The 24,128-nt window shown below is 41.8% G+C and overlaps 1 protein-coding gene across 5 annotated transcripts in view; it reads right to left on the reverse strand.

Moving 5' to 3' along the window:
- LOC146524412 (glutamate receptor 3) overlaps positions 1–24,128 on the reverse strand; it is a 97,031-nt gene that overhangs the window by 17,104 nt on the left and 55,799 nt on the right. For all 5 annotated transcript variants that reach the window (XR_014875900.1, XR_014875899.1, XM_085171593.1 and 2 more), the window contains exons 5-12: positions 11,767–11,820; positions 10,567–10,728; positions 9,677–9,844; positions 9,198–9,302; positions 7,058–7,162; positions 5,019–5,225; positions 2,631–3,004; positions 1,936–2,134 (exon numbers count right to left, since the gene is read on the reverse strand). Coding sequence is in view for 3 of the 5 variants with exons in the window: in XM_085171593.1 (XP_085027719.1) it covers positions 1,936–2,134; positions 2,631–3,004; positions 5,019–5,225; positions 7,058–7,162; positions 9,198–9,302; positions 9,677–9,844; positions 10,567–10,728; positions 11,767–11,820 (1,374 nt within the window). In the remaining 2 variants the exon portion in view is untranslated. The remainder of the gene's footprint in view (positions 1–1,935; positions 2,135–2,630; positions 3,005–5,018; positions 5,226–7,057; positions 7,163–9,197; positions 9,303–9,676; positions 9,845–10,566; positions 10,729–11,766; positions 11,821–24,128) is intronic.

The following is a 24,128-nucleotide window of genomic DNA, read 5'->3' on the forward strand; positions in this document are numbered from 1 at the left end:
CTCTGCAGCTTTTCTAAAATTTCTGTCATAGGTGTATACAGCGATGGCAATATTGCCACACTGTCAGCTGTGTGAATTTATCAGGCACAGAGGAAAACAGCCTTGGAGGAATGTCTGAACTCCAGTAGATAATGGGATAATTCAACTAATATTAATACATTAAAATCCACACAGGAGTTAGAGAGCTTGGTAGCTTATTACCACAAGCAATATTCTTTTTTTTTTTATGTATTTCTTTGTACTAAAAAGGTAATAAATGTGTTTTCTAGCACTGTTCTTCTTTGTTGGGGAGCTCTGGAAAATAAACCAGGTGAAATCATGAAAAATTCAAGGCCAGCAGTGTCAGAGATGATGACATATGTCTTGTTTGAAAATTTGGACTTGATTTAAAATTTCCAGCTGGTTGATGCCGTATGGGTCTAATTAAGCCTGAATGTATTTCCTGAAAACAGATCTGAAATAGAACTTGAACTCCGATTAATCAGTGTGTTTTTTTCCTTGTCAGCTTTCTGCAGCTTTAATTAAAAGTCCCTTGGAAGAGCAGCTCACACATGTCATTTCCTATTTGAAGACTCGGGGATGTATCTAGGACGCTCATTATACAGAACACAAGAAAACTCCAGACTTCCCGACCACTTCTCAGCCAGTTCCTACCAGCAGACCTTCGGTGGCTCCGTCGTCAGACTCTAAAGCTAATTTGTAACTGGTATCCGTCATGTGTGTGTCACAAAGGCGTATAGTACACTGTTTACAAACCTGCGCGGCATCGCTGGTGAAAGGGAAAGTGATGACAGATTTATGAGGTGGTGTATAGAGAATTAAAAAAAGATGCAGTCATGCGCCATGTTTCCTAGAATGTGCGACGTTACCGTCAAGTGCAGACCCTTTTTTTTTAAACAGCCCCAGAGTTTGCAGACTTAAAAAGACAAGGATTTTAAACATTAAGCTGTGTATAAACTATCTTTCTATCTTTCCCTTCTTTGCACAGATTTGACTTTGCATTTTGTTGTTGTGAGCAACGCAACCCAGGGGTAATACAAATGAAGTGCTCTTTCTGCCAACAGGCTGCAGCTGTGAAACATGAATTGTTTCTCTCCTGCTGATGAGTAATGAGGGAGCGTAAGATAAAAGACTGTCATATTGCCTTTTCGTCATCACAGGCTGAGTGCTGTTTCGTTAATGCTTTTTCAACACTGGACTGCTAGTGTAGCCACGGCCATGAACTTTAGCTATCTCTGCGTTTCACATCAGAAGCCTGATCGTCTCAGATATGAGCACTGTCTAACTGCTGTGTAGCCTTTCGCAGACTAATACACTTTTGCTTCAGATTTTAGTTAATTTATGACCTAATTGCCTGCTTAGTCTCTCACACCGACGGACATATTGCTTATTCCCTCTAAAATGTCTTTCAGACTGCTCTGTTTGACCTACAGGGCTCTTCTTCATCAGGTCCAATTTGCCTGCCATGGCCAGCTAGCTAATTACACTTCATGAACTGACCCTTCTGAGTTTGAGTCTGATGTGGGTACTTTGATTAGCCTCCTGTTTTTATCACCTCTGAGTCTTCCGTGTTGTTACCACGCTTTCTGCTGACAGGCCCCGTGCCTCAAGGTTGCACACTGCAGTAGTACTGCATAAATTTCACGTTTGTGTCATAAGAGTTCAAGAACTGCTTCTGTGTCAACACGCCTCATTTGGAGCAATCTTGTGCAGGTCAAGAGTGCCGCGCTAAAGGCACAAATTGGAAAAGTTGCAAGGAGTTGATCAAGGACATTGCACAGAGCAGTTTTTTATGATTCAGAACGCCTGAATGCAAAATATTTAAACCAAATGCATTATTTGCCATTTGAGCTGAAAGAAAAAGGAGCCGACAGATTAGCATGGTGCTGTGTGTGTGTGTATGCGTGCATAAAGCAGTTTCTTGACACTACTCACCCTAAAGAACTCTTTAGTGGAGCCTGAGTCCAAAGTGCCATATGCTATCTCTGTCTGCTTTGCCAGATCTTCGGCACTTTCTATAGGAGAGACCATTCTTTCAACTGTCAAGAAGGCAGCCAGGTTGGCTGTGTAGGAGGAGATGATGATGAGGGTGAAGAACCACCACACACCGCCAACAATTCGCCCTGACAGAGACCTGCGAGACAGGGGTTGATGACAGGGAAACACGGAATGTAATTACACGGTGGCATGTGGTGGCCATCAACCAGCTAAGATCTGCCAGTTGTGTTTAATGTACCTAATTGTATCAGTCATCAGAATTTCCATGTAAATCATTAACGGCAACCTGGTGCTGCATCATTTGCTCCCACATTTCCACGGAACGAGTAAAGGCAAGTTGTTTAAATGTACTCCAATCCAATTCTTTATTTGCTTGTGAAACAATCAGGGTTCAAAAGTCATTTCACAGCCTGTGGAACGTATTGATCTGTCTACTATGGTGATAAATATTTTATCGTGCGCTCACTGACACTGACATTGCACATATGATAGCTGCAACGAATGCAAAATTAGCACAAGCAATGAACACCTAAAAGGAGAAGAACAGAAAATTAAGATTTCATGTAGTCATCAGATTTGTTTTTCTATTTTCATCTGCTGTCCACTCCTTGTGTCTACTGGAGCTGACCCACCTGGGGGAGATGTCACAGCCCTGCTGCATGAAGGCGCCCAGCGAGAACCAGAGAGAATTGAAGATGCCAAAGTCATTGGGAGGATCGGGGGGAGTCTGAGGGTCTTTGGTCTCATCCTGTTCCTCGAGGTTCCACTCATAAGGACTAAACCGACTGACCAGGAACAGGACCACGCTCACCCCGATATAGGCAAACACTATACACATCCAGATTTCATAGGCCAGAGGGTCCAGGAAGGAAAAAACACCAGGCTTGGACTTTTGCGGCTTCTTTATCATAATGGAGATGCCCAAGCTCATAAATGGCTTGGAAAAGTCTATCACCTCTTCTCGCACCAGTGTAATGGTGAGAGGTGCAATGGCTATATCTGCTCTCTGGAAACAGGGACATGCACAGCAAGTGTTAGTTATGACCTGCATAAAGAAAGAGGTTATTTATTTCTTTTCTTTATGTTTGAATGGCTGGAGCTGAGGGGGATATAAAACAACAATATTTTATTATACATTTTATACATATCATTTTCATAAATGAGCCACCACATTGGAAGACAGGCTGAAAAACACACAGACACACATGCACAGTCACGCGCACAAAGAGAGAAAGCACGGTCACATTTGCGCCGTGTGTTTTGTCGTGACCTGGGATATTAGCCAACACTTGGAGCGCTAAATGAATCAAAACAAACTGTTTGCAATCAAACACAAGGCAAAATTAAGTGTTAAGTGCGCACGCTAATTAGAACTGTTAACTTTTAATTTGCGAAATGTAAACAGGTTGCTGCATAGAGAAATCTGCGAGCCCTCCCTGTGTACACTTCATCACATGGCATTCAGCACGCCGGGTTTCCCAAACTGTTTATTCTGGCATTAGCTTATTTTTTTTTTCCCAAGCTGTTTCTCTTTATCCCCCTCCTTTGCTCTGCTGCTTCAATCACATTATATTATCAAAACACATCCACGGAGGTGGTGCTGCCTTTTTAGAAATCACAATGGGTTTCTCTGTAAAGGCAGAAGAAAATAATTAATCATGTTCAACAGTGTTACTGCAGCTTGTGTATGTGATTAATTAAATAACTGCTCCTCTTCAAAGGAGACAATATGCAGAAGACGATTCTTCATATCTGCCTGGGCTGTTGTTTTTTTTCTCTTTTTTTCGCGGCGAAACCGAGAAAACATTGGACTGAATCAGCAGGAGGCAGAAAATGTTTCTTACAAGGTCAGCCGAGGAGCAACACAAATAGAGCCGATAAACACGACTGTTTTCTTTGCCCTGTCAACACAACGTTGCGAGCAGCTATAACCATTTAATCCGGGGTGCGGGCGTAAGCAGCACTCAATCAATGGTGAGGGAAACAAAGCAATAAAGAGCAGCCTCGGGCCTAACCTTTAAAAGACAACTAAAATCAAATTAATTTACTGGTCAAAAGGTCAAAATGTACAAAACTATTAGTCCCGGCCCACCTGCTGTAAAATTACAGGTCTGGAAAGACTTGACAGAGATGTGATTGGAAGAATTTTTTTTCTCCCCGCCTCCTCCCCTTCCATCTGCAAGGAGTGGCCTTTTCCCATTTGAAAGATAATTTGGTGGCGATAGCACATCAAACCAGGCAATCTCTCAAGCTGATAGTTAGGAAATTGAACAGATGAGGAAGCCAAACCCTCATGCATTTTGCATTTGGCCCCCGCTCAACCGCTGTGGCCTTGGAGAGGGGTGAGCGGGTCGGTGGGGTTGGATGGGGCGGAGGGAGGGGAGGCAATTTTGGATTGCTGGAGGTGTCGCACGGCCCCGGGCGCCGTCAGATGTAAAACACGGTGTGACCCTTCGCTAATGTGAGAGGTTCAACGTTTATGGAGCGTGCCACATATGGATCTTGTTGTTCCAAACCGCAAGCCACAATTTAGCTGTTGATTCTAAAGCAGATTTTCTCAGCTGTGAATTTACAATGCGGCGTATTCATCATACACATGAAACATTGAGCGTAATTACACAATCACTTCAAAGGCATACACTCTTTCATTCATCAAAGTGATTACAGTGTGTTTGCCATATGGACTCCTTCTTTTGCCTTCCACCTACCTCGGTATCGCCTGCAAGAGAGTTAGGATTTTCAGGCTAAAGCAAAGAGCATTAATTGCAATGAACAGCACTGAGAAATGATTTCATTTTCTCCATCTCAAGATGATCACCAACTCCCCAATGCTTCAGGCTGCATTTGACAAATTCACTCACAGCTGAGCTTCCTGGGCCAGCATTAGGCTTTTGCACTGGGCGAGAGCTGATGAGTTCACTATGGGTTGGTGATAACCTTAAGACAGAAAAATGAGATCTCCTCTCATGTTGAAGTTCCTTGCAAACTGTCATGTAATCAGTGAGACTCCCAGTACTCACCCCATAGACCAGTTCACCCACCATCCCGTTCCACGTCTTGGTCTCAGGGTCTCGGGCTCCGTACTTTCCATCCATTACTATAGACAGTTTGTACTTAATTCCAACATGTTTGGCAATCTCAGATGCTAAATCGACGCAGTAGCCTTCATATCTGTCATTCCCCTCCAGATGCATATAATTTTTCTTGTACATCACATAAGGAGCTTCCTGTTGATTCAAACACACGCTGGTTTATTCACTCCCATGCCATCGCACAGATTCCATTATACAGATGTATGCATGCACGCTCTCACATAACTCCGTGCACGCACGCACTCCCGCACACACACAGAATATGAGAAGCTGCTATAACCACATCCATGCAGTCGTGCATACACAGATGATGCCCTGCGAATGCACAAATGCGCACTGATAACAGCAGCGTGACCGAGTGTTCACACTGCTTTCATCAAGCGGTGGCAGCCAGCAGACACCAAGGCCAATGTACCCAACCCATTTTTGAGCCCAAGGGCGTAACAAAGGGGGTCAATGAAAAAGAGGATAATCGTTTCAATGGGAAATAATTTAGAAAAAAGAAAAGTTTTTCACTTTCACAGAGTAAGCTGGGCTGGGAGTCATTGGTAGGCAAGGTGTGGGTCAGCTCAGAGGTGGGTGGGGATGGGAATGGGTTTCATAAGTAAATGCCAGTGACAGGAGAGGGATCAGAGAGTGCCCATAGTATCTCGACATATTCAAGCACATTGCATCAATGCGCAGTTAAAGGCTGTTTCATTCCAAAAAAACCAAACCAAAAAAAAACATAATATAAAATAAAATGATTATAAAAAGCTGTTGTTTGCTATCTAGGGAAAAAAAAAGAGCAAACGAGTACTCTGTAAAATAAAATAACTAGATCAGGAGAGCAGGAGCGTGCTAGTGTTCCTCTCCTTTTCAAAATGCCGGTGCAGCTCGTCTTTTCTCTTACTGAGCACATCATCATCATTATCAAACAATAGGACTGCTCAGGAGAGCAGGCATTGTCATTACAGCCACACACAATTAGAGTGCAAGTAGGAGAGCAATGGTTTGTTTGTTCTGTGCTGAACGTATCCCCTAACCTTGGATCCATTGAGTATTTTCCGCTTGTTAACACGTGTTTGCCTCCTGACTGTATTTTTCACCTAGAGATGTTAAATGTTTCCTCTCGCTATTGAGTGACGCCGGCTTACGGCTCGGAATACAGATGAAGATCTAGCTTTGCATAAATCCCATGGACACTTATCACTTTTCCAAACGTTTTTCTTCGCCATTTTGAAGCGTTTGTTTGCGGAGAACAGGTAATTAGAATGCCATTAAACAGTCAGTAGATATGGAGCCGTCCAATAAGCCCGAAACATTTACCTACTAAATCCAGTTAAAAGAAAATCAATCGAAAATATATTTGGTAATTATATGTTCCTTTGTGAAAGTGCCTCGAACATGATCCTCCGTTTAAAAGGCTAACAAGCTGTGCATACTTCAACACAGAACACATAGCAGGAGCAATACAAAATAGATTGAAGGGGAGATAACAAGGGAAAAAATACAGCACCTTCTCATCATTCCCCTCCAATACTGTTTATTTTGCTTTGCCCCACCTGGGAAACCATTGCAGTATCATTCTGTAGTCATTCTGCGGCCAGTCTATCCCAAGTGTCATTGAACATTTACTTGATGAGGACAGACAGGTCTACTTACGTATGCATTTGTATGCTTTTTTTTTTTTTTTTTTTGTAACTGATGGAGTCAACCATAATCATTTATACCATTATTGTGATGTCACTGCTACGACAGGCCACTGAAGTATGGAAAATCAAAATGCTTTGACACCCACACGGATACAGTTGAAACACTCCTCCAAGCCGGATCGACTGTTTCAACGTGTAGTGAGTGGATGGAAAGCAACACAAGAAAGATGTGGTTCTACCCGCCCAGGACAGAATGTATCACTCATTGGAATCAACACCATGACCTTGAGTGGCAGAATACGTGAAACATTTAAAATTGCGTGGAAAGTGTACCATAATAGTAGTGACCACAATCGTTCGGTTTTCCACTGAGGAGTCGTTGGAGACCTGCAGATCCATAATATTTACAAACCGCGAGTACTCATTCCAGTATCCGATCTGCAAAGAGAAAACAGCGGTTAGTGATGCACTCCGGCCCACGGTCCAGATATAAGTGAGCATACAGAAGGTAAATGAACAAATATTACAGGGAAATGCAGCGCTGCAGAGCTCATTAAAACAACGGAGCTTTCCCCAGAGACTTGCTGCCTCTGCCCTGATGTTCAACCACATGAGCAGAGTACTAAAACAGACCAGATAAACAGGTACAGTTTTCTGGGCATAGAATGCTGCGTTTACATTTCTGCATTCAACGTGCAGATAACGGACGTGATTACAGAGGGACTTTTGCCTTTTACGATCCACCCGAAATTCAGATACCCAACTGCTCCTTTGCAATCCGTGAGCATATGGCAACTTCAATCCCTTCCACCTTTTTATGGTAAATAATTGATACTCAAACCTGTGAACTGCATACACGTTTAATAATCTAGCATAATATTGCAGTGGCTCCTCAGTTTTACTCTGTCCTGCCGCTGTAGTTACTCTGCATTCTGCTCTACAGATGCTTAAGTCAAACCAATGTCAAGTGTTTGTTTGCCCGTCTGAAATAATGGCTGCTCTGGCTCGTGATGAAACGTGTTGCATATGTTATTGCCAAAAGTCTAACTGTTGCTGGCTTGGATTTTTCTTCCCTTCACATCTGGTCTGCATTTTTCCTTTTCTTTTTTTCTCTTTTGCATGAGATCTTTCATGTTTGGGACAAACAGGTGTACAGCAGAGACTGAGCACCAAGTGGGGGCGCTAGAAAGCAGCAGACGCTTCAGAATTGAGCTCCCGATCGTTACAGCTGTAGCTGTATTAAGTCCACTTGGCAGACTGGGTGATTTGGGGGTGGCGGGCGGGGCGGGTGGGGCGGTGCTGGACGTTATTAAATGCTTATTCCAGGCTCTCTAGTCCTTGAGTGATATTTGAGACACTTTGCTTGAGGGACACGGCTGCTGGGACCTGTGTCACGGAGTGTTGCTCCAGTGGCACTGTCCTGATCTCACCCCCCAGCAGCTGGGACAGATATCAGCCCATGCATCAATCGTGACAGTCACAGCTAAGAACCTTCATCCTCGAAACTGTCACTGGGGTGACTGGGGCTCCAGGTCCATGACAAAGTGCCGCCCAGCCTGCCCGACTTGTCTCGTCTTCCCTCGCTCCCTCACTCTCTCCCGCTGACCTCCTTTCTCCCGGCCCCTCTCCCCGCTCTCTCCTCCTCTGTTTGACAGTGTAGGGATAGCTGTGAGGGCTTTGCAATGCTAATTGAAGTGTGGGCTTTAGAGGCCTGGGAGGCAGGCGGCATAATCACACATCACATCACACTGAGCCCACACTTATCCAGCTAACGAGAAATTCACAGCTGTCTCTTGGAACTCAGAGAGGTTATGAAATAAAACCAGAGGTCATCATATGGTGCTGGTTATAATGTGAATGTACCACTGGGAATTAGCATTTTGAAGAGGAGCCAGAGGAATTCTTGGATCCTCCTTTACAGTAATTGGTTATTTGAATGGTAATTACTGTCAGAAGAGGACCAAATATCAAATCTGTGCTATCCTACAGCAACAAAATAGTCCTCTATCATTCTTTTGATAGGACAGCTTTAGCTATCAGATTGCAGGCTACAACTGATTTGTGGGGCTTGTAATACTCGGCATAGCTCATCAGTGCTGCTACCTAACAGAGGTGGAGAAAGGCAATCAGCATTACTCTCTGCTGTCCTCTCAGCCCTGCCGGTCCCACCTGGCCCTCAGTACTTTAATAAATGGCAGTACAGGCTTGCTTGAAAATGTTTTCCACTTCTCCACAATCATGCATTAGTCTCTAAATGGCTCGAGGCAACATGTGACCAACAGTCACTGAGTTTTGTTCTTTTAGAGCCGAGAAATAAATCATTTATAAATTACACTTTGGCCAGATTCCATGATTTTGATGTGTGCCAGCTGTTAGGTTTTTTAAAGAGAGAGATGAAATGTTTTTTGTTTTTGTTTTTTTGATCAGGTCTGTACGTCACATTTGATAGATGACAGCCACCGGCCTCTCTTACCTTCCTCGGCCCACCTGTTTTCATTTCGTAAACATCTATGGTGTAATTGGTCCTGCGGCCATAGTTGTCAAACTGGATGTTCCCAGTCATCCCCTGCACTTGGACCTAATGGGCAGACAGAAAGACACAGTGGAATGTGCAGTAGTTATAACCCAGGTTGCATACTGTGGCTGGCATTAAGGTACTTGGAGTCCACGGAGCTACTGAAGTGCATGCTGTCTGTTAATCAAATGATGAACTGGATACGCTTTAATAAAAGATGTAGTTTTATGGTAATGAGGGCCTGGATTTTTGAGTGAGCTCTGTGCAGAGATATCTGCAGGCAGAGGGAGGAGAATAGCTCTACACTCTCTTTCCTTCTCTCTGTCACTTTCCATCTTTATCACTCTCTCACTTGCTATTTGTGCTTCGCTTCCTCCAGCCTTTTCTTTAGTTTTTAGCTTGCCACTCGCTCTCCATTTCCCCCGCCCCCACCCTACCGTTTTGAGAGCTCTCTCGATGTCTATGCCTTGGCTCCAAGGTACAGCGGGATTGGCTAGGCAGTCTCCGGCGCTGCCTCGACGAGAGACATCCACACGTTGGCGCCGCAGGTACCTGAAGGCCTCTGCTATCACCAGGATTGCATCGTGGGTCAAAGCTGAAGTGTACTGCACACAGACACACATGCAAGTCAAGCAACAAAACAGCTAAAGACACGCTGAATTGGTGTGAGGTAAAAACAAATCAATAAAAAAGACTGCTGCTTTTTTAGTAAAGCTATTAAAATGAGAAAATCCTGGTGTAATTGGTTCAGCCTATATGTTGCTCTCATGACTTGCATTTCAGCACTTGCCAGGCGGGTCAGTCTGGGCGGCGCTGGCGAAACCTCTGACAGCTTGCTCATGCTAAAAATAGCTAGATTAGATTAGATTGGATTAGAAAAGCCAGGACTTCTCTAAGGGTCAGGACCTCTTTGAAAACTTTTTAGCGGGGAGAATTAAATAGAGAATTAATGCATGATTTTATCTCCCACGCACTTCCCTTCAAACTTCGCCTGACCTTTTCACCACGGAGGCCAGAGCCACTTGTTTGTTGACCAGCGCACCGTGACAAAATGTAATTAAATGCCATTCAAAATCCATTTCTTTCTTGATCATTGTTTAATTAGATGTAAATTGAAGCAGCAATATAACCTTGGCTTGCGCTGCCTATCAATATATCGATTGCTCTGAGGGATGCAACGCTAAGACAGAGGAAGCAAAGGGTGGGAAAGACAAGAGAATGACAAAGGCAAACAGAGGATGAGAGGAGAAGAACCAATAGACAGCACTTTAGAAAGGATGATCGTTGCACTCCGCATGCACAATGAAAGGCCTTGCAAGCATAGCACCTTCAGAGGGGCGTTTCGGGCCTCTGGGAATTCTCTTTCATCTAGCCGCTCCCAGCGCTGAATAAACTGCTGCACAATCGGGTTCTCAGGGTTGACTATTTGAAACCCTGAAATGTTGGCTCCACCGGCGAAGACTTTGTCCAGGCTCACATTAGAAAATCCCTGAGACGAGACAAAAGAGAAACGGGGGAGGATGAGACTCATGTAACTTGTTTTTCTTTGAGGTTTTTTAATATAACCCGGGGCAAAGCTCCACAAAATATTAGCAGCCATTCTGGCAGCGCGCAAGGTGCATTTTATTAAGGATCCTGTGCTGTCGGAGAGAGCAGCATGTGTTTGCAATTACACTGAAGCAAATGTTTCTCTTCACACTTTGCGGTGGAACCTGAATTCATTTTCACATACACAAGCAGCCAGAAGATACTTTAGAGTTTGTGTCATACCATGTAGAGTCTAAATTTTTTACTTGACCCAGCTGGCCTAGTTTCATTCAGAAAGCCTTACCATGTAAAAAAAAAACAACAACAACAAAAAAGCCCCCCTAACACTTTTTAATGCATTTTAAAAACGTACGCTGCACCAGCTGCCTTTAAATTTCCTTCTTGACCCTGGAGCTATGACAGTTATTTCTTTTTATGGTCAAATCACTGTTTTTTAAGTGCAGAATTGTGTCATGTTGTGCAAGGACACGAGTCTGACTGCTGCATAATCACATCTTCTAAAGTCGGAGAAATGGCAGCAGGAGATCAGCGAGTGAGAGTGGGGCCGGCCTTTCACTTAAAAACGCTCATGCTAATACCAAGGCTAAATGAACATTACATTCCCGAGAGTGAAGGGAAAAAATATGGCTGCCCTCCAAGGATCGTTAAAAAGGTTAAATCCTGTTTATTTATTGCTAAGGATGCTCACTGATATTCAAATATGACTGTATACTGAAGCAAAATTGCAATGTAGTGTGACTGCTGGACTGTGATTTATAAAGCATGAGGCACAAACATTGAAAGCCTTATATATATATATATAGAGAGAGAGAGAGAAAAAAAAACTATATACAGTCCTATATAAAAGCCTTTAATCCACTTATTGTCCATGAACATTTGCGCCCAAGGCTGAGACTTAGACTCCATGCAGAAAAAAAGCTGGTGTCTCCCTCCCCACAACCCCCGCCCTCCCCAGGGGAGCAGCATAGTTATTACTCACAAGATTGGCCAGAATGTAGTGGTAACCACGGCTGTTCTTCCCCAGGGTCACAACCTATGGGAGAAAAACATCGATACAGTAAACCACCCATGAGATGAGAGTTAAGAGCCAGGGCTAATGTAAGTGACTACAGCAATCACAGTAAATGCGGCAGCATCCCGCGAGCGCGCAGGATGCCGCCACAGACGTTTAAACAAAGCAGATCTTCTAAGGAATAACACAGAAGGGGCACTGCTTGGTGTGTGTGTGTGTGTGTGTGTGTGTGGGGGGGGGGGGGTGTTCATTAAAGAGGAATTGATAATGAGAGAGAAACAGCAGCAACGTGGAACATCCTTGATCGCTTTTAAGTCATTCATGGCGCTGGGACGTGAGTCCTCGGTAGCTGTTGGACAGAAGGTAGGAAGATGTTTCAAAAGAATTTGTAGCGAGAGAGTAAGATGTAGATCTCTCCCTGCTTTGAAAATATCACACCTTTGGAGCATAACAGCATGTTTCAACCCACACAGTTTGTCTGAAAATAGTAAGTGGTGTTCTAAGCCATTCCATCACTGTGGTACTAACCATATGCTGTCTTTTATTCTAGATTTTCTTCATCTTTTTTTTCTTTTTTGCTCTGGCCCTGCAGATAAATCCAATGCTGAAACTCTAAACAGCTCTGGCTTGTCTGTGCATTATATGCTGGACAGGTTTTTTCAGTTGGACCTTGTGAGGTCTGTTATTTATGAGTTTGCAGTCTTATGCGGATGGACTTCTGAGTGGCTGCCATGCAGAAAACCTGTCAACCATGTCTCAGTTTTCATCTGCACTCTACAAACAGAGCAACACAAGTTTACAGCAAAATCAGCATGTTTGCACATGTTCTGGCTCCGTTGCAAAAACAAACTGTCAGTTTATCATCTGTTTGTGCATGCGTGTTCGGCTGGGGATGTTGGATATTTGTTACAGTGGGTCGTTTATGACATTCCCACAGAGCAGGAGAGAGTGATGCAAAGCACTCTTGCATCTATGCATTTTGGCACAAAAAATGTCTTTGGAAAAAAAAAAGTGAAACAGTTTCTCCTGCTTCAAGTACAATTATAGCATCATTTTAACTGACCTATGTGCATGACCTATGTAGCGGTAGCAAATAATTGAACAACCTCCCTCGCTTGGCCTGAGCATACTCAAAAATCAAACAGACCACTCGTCTCCTTGTGGACATTTGAAGGTTGCCCACGAGGGGAAGAGACATATTTAGTGTTTTTCACAAGCTCACAAAGCCTTTCACTCATGCCATCAAGCTGCTTGGGTGGGTCTGACAGCCTCCCCATCATTAAGGCTTTAAACCTCCACCACTGCTGAATGTCAGACAGACAAGAACAAACCAACAAAAGTGAAATAGAAACAAAGGGGAAGTGAGCTGATTATGATGCAGAAATAGCCAGAGACGACTGTTAGAATCCATCAATCTCCTTCTAATGATTAAGTGACACAAAGCTTCATGAAAATAGCTCCCTGCAACACTTTTACTGCAGTGAAATCACAGCGAGACAGATCAGGATAATTCTTCACGAGCCAATTTGGACTCTTTGCACTGCTGCATTTTCGCTGAACAAACAAAGTGGCTCCACTTTCCTTCACTGTGTGCTAACCTTGACTCTGGCCATAAGCCTCATCACACCTGCTCAGGAACTGAGCAAAGAAAGACCTCACCACCTGCCTGCAACCTAGAGTTCGCAGCCAGTCTGGCAGCGGCTACAAGAGGCAGCCTTGGGATGGAGCACAGCGAGACTTTGATGACAAAGACACACAGAACCTCCAGCCAGAGTACACAAACCTTTCCCCTCAACCTCTTTAATTAGGCAAACAGCAACACCCTCAGCTGCTCCAGGTGACACGGACAGATTTCATTGTTAAATTAAACGTTCTTTTTAAAAGTCCTTTTGATATTGCAGAATTTATACACACAATACTTCAGCTCAGTGAAAGAGGATGTTCTGAAAGTTAATTTTATTATGACCACCTTTACTCTTCGTCTTCTTTTTTTTAAAAAATCCTGTGCTACCTGGGAGCTTTTACAAACAGAATTATGATAGCACTGCTGTGCTGAACACATTTTGCTTTTCCAAAATCAGCTCTATAAATTCTCTATAGGCTCTTCTTGTTTAGGGTTTATCTGTTTATTTCTTTATTTCTATTCATGTTATTTCAGTTATTACATTATATGTGGTATACAGTATAACAATGTTGAAGGCAGGAAAGGCTGGAGGAAAAAAAAAGGGAGGTGGTGGGGGGGACGTAATAGGGGGTTATTCTAGTACAAATAGAAATGCACAATGTTTCGCCAACTGCCACTGTGTGTGAAAATGCACAGGGACATACATCAGCAATCTTCTTTTGGTGTGTGTGTGTGTGTGTGTGTGTGTGTGTGTGTGTGTGTGTTTGTGTGTGACAGAGAGAGAAAGAAAGCGAGAATGTGTCTTTGTTACGAAATATACTTGAAAATGAGGGTGGGAAGCCTCAATCAGGCCATTCGCAGCCCCCAAGAGTACTGAAGACGTAAGGCCACACTCTCAGGCCTGGGGGTGAGAGCACCACCCCCTGCTTCCCCGACACGGAAGAGATCCAAGCCATCCCAAACCACCAAGGGAGTGGGTTAATGACCATGCCAGCCTATCCAACCACACGCTCTGGGGGGTAGCAGCATCCAGTGGAGAGTGGTGGAGAGGGTGAACACCTTCCTTGATGACTACAGTGACATTAAAAACAAGGAGCAGGTCACCAGCCAGCAGAGGCACATGATGGGGTCTACCCACTGAGACCTACGTGACCTGCAACCCTCTGCCTTGTTTCTTTATGTTGTTATGGGTTCTCAATAATGACACCGTTACTTGAAGAGAAGGCTTTTTATCGAACTGTACTTCACATGTAAACAAAGCTTCACCATCACAGTCTGCTCAGAGGTAACTCCCTCTAGCTCTCTAGCTCCCCCTATAGTCTAGGAGTATTAACAACATAAAAACATGATACTAGGCAAATATGGATTTGCTGTTATCATTACACCCTCCATCAAGAACCTTATTTGTATGACTGTCCACAATGACAATAATCCAGGGCACCGAGGGAGCATCCACCTTCCCCACCACAGAGGTCAGGTTGGAGTGTGGATATCAGTCCAAAGTCTTGGGGCTGATCTGCACGCTGAGCCACAATAACAGCCATCTATTCAATTACAACTACAGTTGCTCCCTCACCTGGGCACCCCACCCCACCCTATGGGCCTGCGGGCACCCACGAGCCGCCAAGGCACAGACCAGACTTCCCTGTGTGGGTCAACCCATCTTACACAGTGAGGCTGCCAAAGGGGCACAGACCAACCCCACACCACACTGGTTAAATGCTTTCTCTAAATCTAAAGAGACAGCAGTGGTTTCTAATTTGTTGATAGAGCAATAGTCCATTATATTTGTTATATTTGTTAGTCTACAACCACCTTTATTTTTCAGCCAGCTCTCTCCTAAGAAACCTTTCTTGTAATTTCTTTAAGTAGCCTTCAGTATTCAATCCATGTATGCTTTTACTAAGTTAGCGCTGTGTTTGGAATCATTGTCCTGCTGAAAATTGAAGAAAATGAGATGCTTTCCAGACGCTATTCCAAAATCCTTTCCAGGTTAAATACTTTTTATCAATTTAACAAGATCTCTAACATCATTGGCTGAAATAAACCCCCAAACCATGACAGTACCTCCACTGTGTTTACGTATGGCTGTAGAAACTCACCGTTTATCTCCAGAGATCCTCTATATATATTGGTGAACTTATTAGTGTACATATTTTTTGAAACAAAAAAAATTAAATGTAGATTTTTCACTCTATAAGACTTGTTGCCACTGATTTTTGGTCCAATTCAAACTTGTCTCCTTGTTCTGTCCTCTCCTAAAAATTTGCTTCCTCTCCTTAAACATTGTGTATCTATGGATAGTATGTCATGTAAAGATCAATAAAAAGCCAAATACCATTTCAGAATATTCAAAGGTTTCTATTAAAGATATTTATAATGGTTCATAAAATTATAGCATCTAAGATAAACATAATGGTAAAAATTATTTTGAGGAGCCAAATGTGAAACTAAATATCACTTTATCGTTTTCAGCACAGATTTACATAAAAAGTGTAGGCAGGTGAAAGAGCTAGCCCTGATTAAAGTCGAACAGCAAATCATCTACCAACACCTCTAAAACTAATTAATACACTGTAACCTATTTGTTAAAACTATCTGCAGAATTTGTTAGGTGGATTTAGTTTCCTCAAAATATATTCCTCAAAATATTTTCAACTGTTGTTTACCATTATTTTTATCTGCTATGGTTAAACTGCTATAATTTTATGAACGGTTTTATTAACTTTATCTTTAATAGACATCTTGGAATATTTTAAAACTGTGGGGTTTATAATATTCTTTGGGTTTTTGATTATTATCTTTAGAGGATATACTGTCCATACAAGCCCACTAGCCAATTATTCCATGTCCCAGTGACACTGAAGAGAAATGTGCTTGGTGTGTCTCCCCCTTCAGTAATTCCTCTTTTTAGTACACTTTACCCCTTCCACATCGATCCACTAGCTGGTCCCACAGCCATTTGTTCTGCAGCTGAAAGAAAGCCTGCATTTTGCAGACTGCAGTTTTCTTTAAAGCCTGACAACTAGGGTGACCTTGACTTTACCCTCATCCAGTCTCTTCCTGCTTCAGACCTCCCAGACAGAGAGCCCTAAATGCAAAACTACACCTACACGTTTCTAATAAACATCTTCCTCCAAATTTGACCTTTCCAGTGCAGAGTTTGCCACACAACACACGAAGAGGCAGGAGGAAAATGATAGGCTCCCCAGAGTTTGTAAATATCATACCATTCACTGCGAGGCATATGAAAGACAAGCAAATAATGACGCAATAGTTTTTAGCCTCTCTCTGAACTATGGAAACCCAGAATCCAAAGCACCATTAAACTCATAAGGCTTCATAAAATTAATCTTTACCGAGTCTTCACAGTTTAACAGTTGGCTGATTATTCTTTAAATTTTAATTTTTAAGATTAGTGAAAAAAAAGTAATTGAATATCTTGTTTTGTTCAACTTGTTTTACCTCAAAGATATTCCACTTGAAAGAATACAAAGACAAACAATTTTGTTTGATTTAACAATCAATCTATTAGAACGGAAGATAATCTTCCATCAGTCTACTAATCCGTTTGCTGTAATTGTTACAGATCAGTGTTTTAGCAAGGAATGTCCAGGAAGAGGTTCAGTCGCCACAGCTTTCTTGCAAGGGTCAATGCTCCATCAAAAGGACATTTAATTTATTTGTGAGTTGTGTCATGTGTGATTTGTGCTTACATATATTTTGAAGTAATCTATATTTTTACTCTAAAGCCAAGGTCAGAAACAGGTATGTTTAAAGAAACAACAGTCTATGAATATTAACACTTTCACTGCAACTCACTTTTAGTGTTAATGGCTCCATCGCTGTGCTATGACTTACAATACTAAATGTCAGTCCTAGTAAGTCTCATACAGTGAAAGCTAAGATGTGTGTTTTCAGTCTCCCCTTTGGCTGCTGAGTTGACATTAGCTAACATTTAAAATTCATAGACTAAAAGGCTGCAGCTCATGGTGCTCAAGATGCTGATGTGATTTGCCTAAAGGTGTTTTACTCTACGCTAATGTCAGATCTTTGTTGCTTGGTTTTTTGTCAGTCTGTTGTCACCAGAATCAATGCTTAAGACATTTTTTAAAGCAAAATTTAAAAAAAAGAAAAAGAAACAATATTTGTTTGTTTTTTTTCAAGCTTCATACTGCTAACATTAGTTTGGCTCTTTGCAAGCATCTGCACGGACAGCATGCTAACACAAAGCTAGCCAAGAACCCAGAGTGATGTTAAAGTTGAGTTTTTGCCGACCCCAGCCCAGCAGTCAAAGTCTGATCTTCAACAGGTAACACAGGCATTGATGACCAGTCAGGTTTGTAGCCTCCATTTTTACCTGTTCATGTTTCTAAAGTAGAATTACTGTGGCGATCGCTTTGAAGTCTCTTTTCGACTGGTTTTCATTTGTTGGCTCTGTTCAAACATAAATACTAAAAGAAGGACCACATGTGCGGTCTCATTGGGTCAGGGATTTGTGTTGGTGTGTAGGACTAAAGATTATACTGTTAACTGGTAATTATGAGACAGCGCCCTTTACGACATTTTATGGAGTAATAAGAAAGTAATGTAATCAGTGTTACTTTTAAGAAAACTGTGGGTGTAATAATTATATTTGTTGATTAACGACTCTAACACTGGTACTGAGCAGAGTTCTCAAAAGAATGGATTCTTGGACACTAATTGGTACTAAAATCTCTTATTACATTAAATACCCATTAGCAAAAGTATTGATAGCAGCTAATTGCAAGAATAGTAGCACAGCAGCTTGGTGAATCAAGAGGGACACCCTGGGCTTCATGAAGAGTTTCATAAGGTCAGTAAAGCTCTTCTAAATAACATTCAATTTTTTTTAACTGTTATCATATATGTTAACCTGGCCAGCCAAACGTTAGATGTTTACCTATTAGCAATAAACCACATTAACATTTTATAAGTTCTAAAAGTAATAAAGTAGTCAGTAAAATTCTTCAAATTAAAATGAAATTACTTAACTGTTATCATAGGGTGACCAAAAGTCATCTTTTCCCCGGACATGTCCACTTTTCACGGGGGGGATTTTCGAGATTGATAAAAATGTCCTGGTTTCCCTATAGGGCTATAGAGAACCCATATGTGTGACGTCATCCCCGAGCTGCTTCTTTGTGAGTTGTTGTTCAGCGCTCACAGACGAGACAGACAGCGCACAGGAGCGCCTGGTGATGTTTGAATGATGCCAAAGCGCAACTGCAGCTTTTCAGACAAACTGCAAAAGAAATTTCCCTCGTACCATCCCTGTACTGGTAATTTTTCTTATACAGATGAAGCCTTATTTTTGTACCATTATTTAATTCCAGAGGTTTTTAAGTTATTTATTTGCCCTTGTTGACTTGTAAAAGCCTATATGACATTTTTTGTTTCACCATTCATTAACCGCACAGAGAAGGCATCGTTTACATATGTTAAAATTTTCTTTTAGCAAACAGTATTATTAAAGTTCTTAATGACTGGGCCAAGTGTCCTCTTATGCATTAACCTGCATTTTATAAGTTATCAATATAGGAGCAGCTAGCAACTTTGGCTAATTCATAAAATGTTAACATGGGAGCTAGGCAGCAAACATTATTTGACAGACAAACATTATCTGGGTACTGGTTTGAAATTCTAGTGCACAGAAATATCAATCATTAGTGTTTTTTAAATATCACAACAATACAAAGTAGCAAACCGTCTTTGGCTAATCGAACATACAACTGTTTCCAATGCAAATTTAAACAAACTTTCTTGGCATAGTTTGACTATAGTTTAGAACTGTGTATGAAAATCCCTGTAATTCCTATTGAGCCCAATCAATTAAAGCTGAAAGTCTGAGCTTCAATAGCATCTTAATTGCTTAATTTCAAATCTATTGTGGTGGTGTACATGGCCAACATTATGAAAAGTGTGGCACTGTCCGTTGTACATTTCTGGACTTCACTGTATAATCTTGCGACTGTAGAGATTCCTAAGTGTCCCACTTCAATTAGGATGGGGCAGAAGGCTGAATTTTAGTTTTATATGCTTTGATGTAAAAGGACTTTCGCCTTTTTCGAACTCCCATTTTTTACTTCAAGGCGCTTGTAGAAGTGCTTTTAGTGGAGCACTCTCTAATTAACAGCAAATAGCGGCTGTGGCTGAGACGCTTTTCTTGGCAGCCGTGATATATGCCCCAGAAGTGTTGGCCTTCCCCCAAATGCGGAACGTTTTAGAAACACCTGACTCATATTCAAATGATTATGTCTATCATTGCGCTGAAATACAAGAACTACTTAGAGTTGATACCTTGGGAGGAAGAAGTCATCGGAAACGTAGCAGAGACAGTCGCATGCTTGTGTGCCAAAACTTTAAAGGAGAAAGATGGCTTACTCAGTTTTTATTGAAAATGAACGAGGCAATTTCACATGACTGATAAGGTGAAAGGGGCTCCTCTGGTTTATATATTGCAATATTATACACTGTATTCTCACACAGTTATGGCAACATGTTCAAATCTCACAGTCACAGCGCCCGGGTTTCAGCCTCTCATTCATTGGTTGAGTCAGCAGGTCACATTCTTTTTAATGATAACACGTTAATCCCATTTAATTCTATAATCACAGTTAATAAATGGCCCTCAACACCTAAGGTTGGTGTCAGGGATTTGAAAGCAGCACCTAGCTTTACATCAAGCAACATGAGGGCAACGGGCTGATGTTGAGATCAGAAACGTCTTTTATATCAGTGGAGAGATTAGCTTGCTTTCTTAGCAGTTTTCTCAACGATGTGTAATCAAAGGGCGATGACTGCAAGAGAAGGATTAACGTGGTGTTTTACTTGTAACTCGGAGATTGCCAGAGTGCATTTATTCAGACTTGTTTTTTCCTCCCATTCTTTAATACCTTCACTCACATCCATGTTTGTCACAATATGTCATCCCTGGGTTTTCACTGAGTCATCTGCAACATTTATCGAGTCTCTTCTTTTTATTGCTGACAGCCTTCTTTTATATGCTGGCGATCTGTCATCCATTCTCTCCCTCTCCCACTACTTCTTATCTCCCATGGTAAAACGTCCTACCCTTTTCTTAAATTCGATATCATGCAAAGACTTGAGATTCTATAATACATCGAACTGCTGGTTTTCTCAGAACTCTCTATTGGAGAGGGGAGAAACGGATGGACAATCTCCAGTTCTCCATGGGGAGGCAATGTGGCCACCCTTAATTCCTCTACAGGCAGCAAAATGTTGTTCTAACAAATCCCCAAATGCACCTACTTTTTTTCTTGCTCTTTCAGTGAATCCTTTTTGCTTTTTATTGTTTTTTTTTCCTGTATGAAAATGCAGCTTTGTGGCTGGCAGGGTGCTCACTGCCAGCCTGTCTTTGAACAGCTTGCTTGCCCTGGGCCTGTCCAAGATGCCATTGTCTGTCTGTGTGTGTGTGTGTGTGTGTGTTGTTTTATTTTATTTTATTATTTTGTTTTTTTCTTTCCTGTCTGCTTTCCCGCCTGTCTCTCTTTACACTAGTGATGAGCAGGTTGTTGCCTCTGAGCAGACTCCAGTGCAGAAATCCCAGGAGAAGAGGCAGCCAGCAAGGAGCACAGAAACTGATACGTGTACGAGCAATCTCACTGATGAATCAGATTAGGCATGACAACACATACAGTCAAGTAAACAAGCATACACTCAGAGGCTGCAATACATACACTCATTATTAAAAACCACCAGTGGTAGCAATACAGAGATGATCGCTGTTTGTTTACAGGGCTCCTTTAACGGTATAAATATTTTGGTTCATGTATGCTATCATAAACCTAGATGGTTCAATGAAACACATTGATTGAATATGTTTAGGAGAGCAGAGCTGGCAGAGGGTCTGATATTCTAGTCATAAGGAAAGATTTGCCATAGGGTTAATTTATCTGCAGTGCAGTATTGATGGAGAAGTCCTATAAGCGATAAATCCTGAGTGGTTGTTACAGCATAAAATGATAATGGCCCGGGCGTAGCATTCTCCTCAGCATCTCAAAACAAATTTGTAGGGACGCTCAGTCAGCTCTCGTACGAGTAAACAAAACTTGGCCTGATGCAGCAGTATGCAAATACTTCTCTTATGAAGCTTTTACATCATGTCAAATGAAAAACGAAGGGAATAAAAGAAACGTTCAGGTGGGTGGGTGGGCGCCAACCACAGAAGAGGCACATTCTGTTTTGTGTTTGTATGTAGAAACCTCCATTTAAGAACATGGTAGGTGAACTAAAGCAAGCCAATTAATTGATTATGATTCTAGAAGGGAACCACAACCACTTAAATAACAATTTAATCATAGTAATTTGATCAAGAGAGAAGAGAAAGCCTTCTACCTTCTCAGCATATGTTCAGTTTTATTGCAAGGCTTCGTAAATCTTGTAAAAAGCACTCAGGATGACCTCGCTGTTGAAAAATGCTATATACAGAACCCACGCTTGCCTTGGCTTTTTATATAGTTAGCTATTCAGAAGAATAACATAAGAACGTTTTACTAGATGGTTATTCATCGCACAAAGAGTAGTGGTCTACAGTCTCCTCTAAATTACAAATTATTTTCTTTTAAAGGTAAACAGCTAACCTGCGTGTTTACTGTGCTTCTGTACAGCTAGTGGTAATACTATTTGCAAAGCTGATACCTGAATGGATCTGTGCACACAGAGATCTTTGACTTTCACATTATAACTGCTTCCCACGGCTGCTTTTCTTCAGACAATATGTTCTTACCACACCGATGAGTTATGCAAGCTAGCCCTGAACTGTATTATATTTTACTACGGTATCTAGTGGCACAATATACTGTACCTAATGTATCAAGTATGCACAATGACCGATTTTTAAAAACTTTGTTATGACTGTGCAATTGTAATTGTGATGCATTAGCATTTGAGCAGCGGTCTACTTACTTGATAGTTTATTTTGCTGTTCATTTATATTAAATGAAAAATTCTAAAATACAGAAAAGAAGTAACAATAACTATAAAAACACCCGAATATCTATTATATCTAATTTTATTCAAAAGTACAAAGTTAAAAAAAAATACTTTGAAAAAAGTGTTAAGTTTAAGGATGCATAGAATATCTGTACTTTTAAACCATACTGACATTTGGAAGTTGAATAACTATACTAGATCGAACCAGCAGAGCGTTCACAGGCACTGTATCAAAAGCGGTGTTAATGAAGAGCAGCACAGAGGTTTCTCTTTCTGTGCAACAATTGTGCAAGCTCGTCACTTTCCCATTGCGATAACGACACTCCATGAACATCATTGTCTGCTTAAAGGAAGAAAAAAAAAAATCCATTCAGCAGTAGGATTACTCAGACTGAAATCATAAAACTAAGCCACCGAGCTGATTCCCATTTCCCCCAGCAATCAGCTAGCTGGATCTGCTCTGCGTCATGATCCTCTCTCAACAGGCACTGACCTTGACGGATTGGAGCAACATTATGACACGCAGACACCAGCGCCTGCACACTGGTTTTGTTCGAACTCAGCCACCAGTCTGCCACAGATTAAACTCTATCTGTCGACAATCATTGGTTAATAGAACTACTACAGCAGGTAGAAGCAGCGGGTTTTATCACATAGCAGACAGTGGGTGCCATTTTTGGCATGATTGCCCCCGTGGGAGACGGCCCATTCCTGTTTCAATGTATAATGGCCCGATAGGAGGCAGCTGCAGAGTGAAGTCCAGCAGCGTCCCTGAATGCCTCATGACTCATCTATATTGGCAGAGCTAGCTGGATTATTTCAATTAGCTCTAACAAAAAACAATCCCACGCTGAGATTGTCACTGAAACAAGGGGCAAAACTGAGCACGCTGCTGCTTTGAAGGTTAGCTTCTGCAAAAGCTACATTTCCCCCCTCTTTGTAGAAAAAAAAAGCCAAGGCAGAAAAATGAATGATGATGATTATCGTCGCATGTTGAGGAGGAAAGAGCTCAACATAAAAAAGAAAGAAAAATCATTAACGGGAACAAAGACAGGAACAGAATAACATCAAACAGATTACTGCCCCGCATCCTTATTATTGTTTACAGGGAGAAAGCAATTAAAAACGCAACCATTAATATGCCTCACACGTGATGTGTAATGAGTGTTCTAAGCTTTTCTTAAAAGCTGAAGCATATTCCAACACTTTGAACGGAAACGTATTTCGATATAGTCCCAGGATTGTAAAGGGAGGAAATTTGCGGTTCAAGAATTAAATTAGACACAGCAAATTAATACTAAAAGCTATTCTGTTGTAAACTATGACTCTGGGATCAAATTAGATTCATAAAAAACAAGTGAAACTAACAGTCGTTGAGGGGATATTGTGAGGCAAAGAGAAGCCAATATCTAAATGAATGTTAACGAGCAGAATCCAATTCAGGAACTGATTGCCTTATAAGCAGGCAGGGGTGCAGGCTGGAGAGGAGCAAGCGAGCAGAGGAGATGCATGGCATAATAGCCACTCATCTATTCATGGTAATTGTGTTTCCCCTACTACAAGGACTGGTGGACCTTTCATTTTCTCCTCAGGCAATGGACGTGATAGAGGAACGGAGGGGTTTTGGGTTGTTAGGAGAGGATTAAAAGGGCTGCATCATCAGTGGTCTCTTCAAATGGCTGCTCACACTCAGACCTCTACCGCTACCTTGGGCTCTTGGGCAGCTTCA

This window comes from Neolamprologus multifasciatus, chromosome 2 (genome assembly GCF_963576455.1).
Source record: "Neolamprologus multifasciatus chromosome 2, fNeoMul1.2, whole genome shotgun sequence".
Taxonomy (NCBI): Eukaryota; Metazoa; Chordata; class Actinopteri; order Cichliformes; family Cichlidae; genus Neolamprologus; species Neolamprologus multifasciatus.